This window comes from Lonchura striata, chromosome 1A (assembly GCF_050655825.1).
Source record: "Lonchura striata isolate lonStrDom1 chromosome 1A, ASM5065582v1, whole genome shotgun sequence".
Lineage (NCBI taxonomy): Eukaryota > Metazoa > Chordata > Aves > Passeriformes > Estrildidae > Lonchura > Lonchura striata.
This window is the reverse complement of record NC_140741.1, coordinates 63,040,116-63,048,077: the sequence shown is the minus strand read 5'-3', so window position 1 is coordinate 63,048,077 and position 7,962 is coordinate 63,040,116. Positions and strand designations below refer to the sequence as shown.

Below are 7,962 nucleotides of genomic sequence, written 5' to 3'. Positions count from 1 at the left end.
CTCATGCTGGGTTACAGCACACCACATATTCAATAACCATATGGGTTCTTGTCTCCAAATGCCTTTGGGCAGAACTCTGTTGTAATAGAGAAGAAACTACTGAAACTCTTCCCAGGCCTTGCCTAATCCACAATGGGCTGTGCAAGACAGACCAGGGATTAACCATTTGTGCTCTCTTACAACAAAACAGCCATGGGAATAGTCTGCACAGCTATAACCAGAGCTGGAGCTGAATTAGGCTCAGCAAACCTACCTTTGGTGTTCGGGATGGCAGTGGGACAGGGTATTGCACGTAGTGTTGGATTTTCCCCAGCAGACACAAGACCCAGGATTGTGGTGTCCATGAGCTCAAGAACTTTATCTTTCTACTCCACGTGTCAGTGCAGCCACTGTGTGATGGGATTTCCTGTGAGTAACCCACGACTGTCAAGAAGCACCTGCAGAAACCAAGCTAAAGTGCTTGAGTATTCATCAGTGCTTCACTAATGACAATAAAAGTTCTAAATGTATACTTCAGTATAGGGCTTTTACATGGAAACTAGTTTTCAAGAGAATGTATCCTTATTTTTGCCAGATTCATGTCTGTTAACATTTTCATGGTTACAACTTGGACTCAAAAGGTAATGGTCACCTTTCTCTGCTCTTCATACATTAATCTATTCGCTTTTATTTGAAGGTGTAATGACTGCAAAACCTTGTACAGAGGTGAGCTAATTCTTTTTTTCTTCTGGAGAGCTACAGTAGCAATAAAAACAAATAATGATCTTCAAGCAGCGGTGCTGGAGGTGAGGTTGCAAAACCCACAGTGTGGGGGAAGAACAGCAGCTTTGTGCAGTTTGTCACTGGCATTTGGTCTAAGAAGTAGCTACAAGATACAAGGCTTGGAAAATGGATAAAGGTTAGACTGGGGCACATTAACAGACCACTGCTTTGTAATCACAGGGGCCTGGCAACACTTTGTTTTGGTTGAACAGACTCAAATGTTTTCACAGCAGATTACAGGATAGACTTGAACCTGCTCAGCTGAGACAGAAATGGCAGCCAGGCACCCCCACCAGAGGGAGATTAGTTGTCATGCTCTGACTGACCTTTCTGTGACTTACAGACATATCTGTACCCAAAGCCATTTCACCCAGAGATTATCCTCTTAAATTGCTGGGGTATGTCATCCTTCTGACACATCCAACAATGAGCTGCAATTCCTTATGCTTAAAATAGGGTGACATCTTTTGGAATAGGGAAAACTTCCTTGAAAGGGAAGAGCACACCAGCCTTGTTCTTTACCAGAAAGCTGAGGAAAGCATGTCCCAAAGGCTCATTTCTTCTCCTGTTTGCAGGAAAGGGAAGTAAGCTTGAGGCTGAAGTTCTTCCTTTTATCTTACAAAAGATAAGGTTCAGAGCCCATGCAGTTTGTTTGACACGTGCATTACTTACATTAATATTTTGGTAAGAGTACTCAAGACATTATAAAACAAGTTTCCTAGAAGAGATCATGTGGAAGCTTTAAATAGCTACCTTAATAACCAAAATTAATGACAAAGACGTAAAAATGTCCAGCCCTCAGAACCTTCCACGCATCCTATATCCACCCACTTGAAATTCTTAAGCACTGTAATTATATGAAGATTCTAAAGCCATTTTCAGCAATTTGTAATTACTTGGCTATATGCAGTATGTTTACTTGACATGAGCATTGAATCAACTACCAAGAATCAGATCCTCATATCTTACAAGTTATCAAAGAATCATAAATACATATATAAAAAAATTAGAGAATGCTTATGTAAATCTATCTAGTGATTCTGTGAAGTATCTTGGATTGATTTCTACACAAACTAAACTGCTGGGGATAAAAAGGAGTTATACAACCCAAATGTACTGTTGTTTTTTTTTTTTTTTTTTTCTAAATGGTCAACAAACAATAAACTTGTCCTTGAACTGAGAAGAATTGTGTAAGAGGGAAATAAAAATCTTGCTAGAGGCACAATGGCTCCTTATCTCTCCTTAAAAGACCTCTGCTCCAACCAGAAGCAGGAGAGAAGATTGCCATTCTGGTGCCAGGAAACCCCACCATAACTTGGAAATTCTATAAATTCTGACCAAAAAGCAGTTAGGAGTATTCATGCAAAGATGAGTAAAGAAATTATATGGAACAAAATATGTTACTTGAGAAGAATCCTGCTGACTTCACTCCCATATCTTCTGAATTGCTCTGGGTTGTATTACACCAGACATCAGGGTACCTTTCAACAAAATATGGTGCCACAGCAAAATACTTTTAAGAAATACTCTATTGCTATGTGCTTTTCAGCCCTTTTGATTAATTAAAATCAAATGTCTTCCCGTGAAGTGTGTTTTAAAATCATTACCATCATCAGCTGTGCTGCTAATAAAACTGGAAAACCCCTCCAAGTACATAACACCCATGGTTAGCCACTGTGACTTTAGTAAGCATGACTTTACAAAACATCTTTAATCTCATTATTTCCTTATCACCTGGTAATTTAGAAGGCATATGACTCTCCACATAAGGCCCCCATCCATCAGGTTTAAGAGAATGATCTCTCACTCAGACGTTTACAAATCTGATGGAGATGTACACCCAAAGGACCCTGATGGGACTCTCAGGGAAACCCAAACATTTCCAGGCAGAGATGCAATTACCACCCTCAGTCCCTGCCTCAAGCAGCTTAGCACAGCTATAATTTTAATTGTTACAGTAGGATTGGAAGACATAAATAAGGCTCTTCCTGTGAATCCCTTGCCTTCTGCACAGGCCAAGACCTGGAATGTCCCTGCTGATTGCTTGCAGATGACCTGGGAGCCACCACCACCCACTCACAGCTGGTGAATGACTTAATTTGCATTAAGGCTGATCAGAGTGAGAAAATATGGAGTGCTGTAGCTGGTGGGTTTTAACTCCATGCAAAGGAAGTGGAGGAGCCCACGTGGCACTCGGGCTGTGCATGCTCTCTGTAAATCATGGAACAGAACCTTCAAATTCAAGCATTATTGTGGGCTACTACAGCCTCTTCCTACAGCACAGCAAGAGCTGAAGGGACCAGCAACAAATGGTGATACCATTGCAGGAGGTGCCTTATCCACCCTTGCTGACACATTCCTGCTGGTAAGGCACCTGCTGCAACTTAAAGTCACATAGGTGTTAAAGTGTAACTTCTAGTTACAAAAATCCTGTCCAAAGGACTCTCTTACTATAGAGCTGATGTTATTTTTCACTGCAGCAAACCGAAGGATGCAACACTGATGGTTAATTTACCTTTAAACAAGCATTCTAGTGGCTTTAAAGTTGAAATAATGAAACTTTGAGAAAGGATTATGTCAAATATAGAGGATAATTTCTTAAATTCAAAACCAGGTGCTTTACTTTTCAACACAGAAAAAATGATGAAGCATAGATGGACTCATACACACACACACACAAAAAAAGAACAAAAAAAAAAAAGAGGAAAAAACCCCAAACCCAAACCAAATCCCCAAAACCACTCACACACACACACCCAAACAACAAAAAAAACTCAGTTTGCTTTCTCTTCTCTAAAACTGAGCTGGTTATAAATTTAAGTTCAACTGTCTGCAAGGCAGCTGAGCAGCTCTCCTTAAAGGAATGCAGTGACAGCACAGCCCTGACCTGGCCTGTGCTTGGCAACAAAGAGCCCAGGATGACATCTGATGCCCAACATCAGAACTTGAAGACACAGTCAGATGGCCATGATTTTCACTGCCAGAACTAAACTTTATTTCCATGTGTATTACATACTGGTATTTGATGCCAAGTACATTAAAATTACTTTAGCAGAGGATTTAAGTGAGGAATACTTATTCTTCACTAAACAAGAAGGAATGTAAAAACCTATAAGAAAATAACTGTTTAAGCTTTGTTTAGATTTTGGCAAACCAAACAGTTAAGTACTCTTCTGTTCTCTCCTCAGATCTTTCAAAGTACCAAAAAAGTATCTTTTTTTTTAATAGTCATGCAGCTGAAGGAAAAAAATAGTCTTACAAAATCCATTTCTTACGCTAAATATGGTTACAAATCAGAGTATTAAACACAAAATTCCCAATTCCTATTTTAAAATACAAATACTGTATTATATTATGAAATGGGGATAATTAAAATATATCAATGACTACAAATCTAGTAATTTAAAGCAAACAAGCATGCTGTTTGCTTTCATGTGGAAGAATTAGGATATTGTATGGTTCAAGCACTGCAGTAATTTCTGTCAACTCCTTGATGCCCAGAATGTCAAACTGCCAAACACAAAGAGACAAGTGTTCAGGTCTGAATAGCACCAGGTGTTTTTCCTCACCCCCCACCTTTTAAAGTTATTAACATTTAATAAAATGAGTGACATTACAACTTTCTGAAAGTGACATGCACAAGTACAGAATTTGCTTTGAGTTTCTAATAACTAATAAGCTGAGAAGTTTTAGACAATACTGAACAATTATAATGTATTTCATGGTACACATGAAAACAGTGCTTCCACAGTATATCCTCAGTTCTCAAGTACAAAAATATCAGTTATGGGTAGTCAATAGTTATCAAAATTTTTATTGGTACAGAATGAAAGCAGCATTTACTTTATTGATTTTTAAACCATACATCATAAAATTCCCTAGTACACATGTGGAGGAGTGAAATAGGCTCTGTACTATTTACCTGCTACTGATCCTAAGTCCAGATTCAAAATCTTTCCAGGCCAAAACCAAACAACACAATTAATAGCTAAGGGAAGGCAGTTCCTCAGTGTGAAAGGTCAGCATTTAGAGTTTTACTAAAACACTATTCTTGAAACAATACGTCACTTAAATGTATAATTACATACACTACAAGTGAAAAACAGGTTTTTATTAACAAGAACTATTGAGACTGGGCATAAACATCTTAACCACAAACCCTGGAAATATTATGGATGCCTTGATGTGGCCCTTTTTGGTGAGAGAGTAAGAACAATGAAGTATGGCTTTTCAATCTTCCTTTAAAAGCACATTTTATAAAATTTTGTAGGCTTAAATTATCTTAGGCTTTAACATTTTCCAGTAACATCCATCTACTAATTAGAAACATTAATTACATCAGTATATTAAGCAATTGGCTGATAGCTGATTGCCAGCAAAACAGGAACTGTTCACTTTTGCTGTTGTTTTTTGTTTTTAAGTAAGGGAGGTACCTTTCTAGTGAGAGCCATCCTACAGTACTATCAAATATATCAGAGGTTACTACATAGCTTCTCAAATAAAATCCTCAACAGTTTCATTTTCCAGCAGATACTTAAATCAAGCATATGCAGAGAGCAAATACAATCAAGTGCAGACAGTTCAAAAGTATCTCTCAAACACATGGTTTTACAGTTACCCTCTGCAAAATAAAAGCCCCTTCTCACCCCACACAGATGGGGCAAGAAGGGGAAACAGGTCTGTCATTCATGTAGGAGTTTGGCTAGCATAGTTTTATTAAAGTTGTTAACAAAAATAGTTAAAACATTTTTACAATTTAACATCCAGTCTGACAAAAGGCAAATCAATGAAAAAAATACAAAAAAGTAAAAAAGTGCACTACCCAGTCCAGTATTTTGCTTTAAATTTATGTCACTTACAGTATATGAAAAATAAACCCAGAAGTGTAATTACTTTAAAATACACCGCTTCCGTATTTCAGTATTTTACACATATATTCTATAGTGGAAGAGGAGATATCTTAAAAACTTTACTCTTAAAATATTGAGGTGCATATACCAAGTGGGATAGACTTGGCAAGTTAAATTGCAGTAGAGAATCCTTTCAAATTTGGCATTTCACTTACATACCCTTACTGTGCCAGCAAGGTCAGTAATACCTAAACCTTCTAGAAAGAACAGTAATTTTATGCAGATTTACTAATACAGACAACTACAAGAAATGGTGAGGTCAGCAACTCTATGGGATCTTAAGGAGATACGAGTCCTGATTTAGTTGTCAAATGGAACAATGTCACAACAAACTTTTAAGGCCGTGTTTTATTTGCTGATTAATGGACAAAAGGCAATGGATTCCCCCCCACACTGAATATTTTCTTGAAAGTCTGTGCTCATAAAAATTATGAAAAGTTGGAAAGACTTAATTATTGAAACTTTAAATATATTTTACACAATCTTGTTTGTACAAAAATACAAGTTAAATATAAACATAAAGCAATCATGATAATTTTATGTAAATCCATTTTGTGATATTCTGTTATATATAAAAAAGTTTTGCAGCTCTGTCTCACTTGTGAAAAGATCAATACCAGATTGAATCACTACTGGCAAAGGGCCCTAAAAAGCACACTTCAGCATTAAATATGTTTTACAAGGTAAGTACCATTTCCTGATTTCATCTTCTAAAGACTGGCAAAAGATAGGGCAGTATGTCCATAAACCAACAAATAATTTGGCTACAATGTCATAAAACACAAACACACAAATCTGTACAATAAACCAGTAGCTATGCGGTACGAACTAGTTACACACACATACACAGACATGGAATGGAACTTAGTGAGATGCCGTTTGTAATTCACTGTTCTTCAGCCTGGCATTTTGTCTTACTTCATCAAATGAGTATGACTTCGTTACCTTTCCATTCTTAAATACAGTGTGAAGCAGGTCCTGCAAGAAACACCGCTGGTTTAGCAAGAGTGATTTGGCAAACACAGGTTACACAAACTCAGAAGCAAGCACACAAATCTAGCCTGATAAGGCTGGAACTTTAGACTGTCAGGGTACTAAATCTTTAAAGCTTTTTCTGACACCTTTCCCTAATGGTTACACAGAAGAAAGGGCTTGGGTCATCTGTGCACAGACAGCAACTTTGTGCTGACTAGTCCCTTGAGTGTAGTATCACACCTGGCCAAAGCAAAATACACACTATATACACCTTGCTAGAGCAGCTTGTAAGAAAGGTGACACACAACCAGTCAAACATAATTCAGTTATAGAGGTCTAAATGAAGTATTTTTTCCTCAAAGAAAAAAAAAATTCTTTCTTCACTGTGCCTTTTATTAATGTATGTTGTAAAACAGCATATCAGGATGGGCTTGCACACAGCACACTGGAAGGGCAACAAGCACAGCTGGCAACAAAAGTCATCACAGCAGCAACACTGAGCAGTCCCTGCATTTGGTGACCTACTGCAAGGACCTGTGGCTTTAGAGAAATGGGCCCACAGAAGGGTACATTTCCCTGTCATTTCCAGGGAGCCCCAGAACTGGTACCACACCAATGACCCTCTTTAATTTCCTGGGACCAAAAAAATGTAATTAATAATTTCACCTGACAAAAATGAAGGGACAACATATTGCCTAATTTCAGAGCCAAAGTCTTGTACAGTTTGTATTGAAGAGATTTCTCACCATTAGGTCCCTCCCTTTCTACATATATATGAATGTTCTTAATTAACATATGTACATGAATATTTTCATAGAAAGTTTTAAATTTATGTAAGATCTTTGTGTCCAGAGCACAATATCTTCAGTGTGTGTAACTCAGGTTTTTTTCATCTTGAAATTTCTCAGAGATCCAAGCTTTATGCTTACTGTTATGTAAAGCATTGTGCTTAGTAGTACCCTCTGCCTAGCAGTACAAAAACAGCTTCTGTATACCAGAAAATTTTCAATTTCTGAAAGCAGAAGTGCAATTTGACAACTTATTTTCAGTCCTCTTAACTTGGGAAGAGACTTAACATGCAGTTTAAAGATTTATTGTTGGACACTGAAACACAAGATTGATCAAACTGAAAGCCTGAGATTGACATAAAGTTTGTGCTTGTTTCATGGAAATAGCATTACATATTGCAACTTTAAAGAATTCACAGGGAAGCTGAATTCCTGGTTTAAATTTACATCTTTAAAAACTGTGGAACTACTCTGTGTACAGAGCATTAACTCCTGAAGGAACTACTTAAAAAGAAATCTCAGTGGGG

The 7,962-nt window shown here is 37.5% G+C and overlaps 1 protein-coding gene across 2 annotated transcripts in view; it reads right to left on the bottom strand.

Moving 5' to 3' along the window:
- Nucleotides 1-3,726: 3,726 nt before the first annotated feature.
- NAMPT (nicotinamide phosphoribosyltransferase) overlaps nucleotides 3,727-7,962 on the bottom strand; it is a 30,479-nt gene continuing 26,243 nt past the window's right edge. For both annotated transcript variants that reach the window (XM_021534669.4, XM_021534670.4), the window contains one exon: nucleotides 3,727-6,650. In XM_021534669.4, coding sequence (XP_021390344.1) covers nucleotides 6,537-6,650 — 114 coding nt within the window. In that variant the 3' untranslated portion in view covers nucleotides 3,727-6,536. The remainder of the gene's footprint in view (nucleotides 6,651-7,962) is intronic.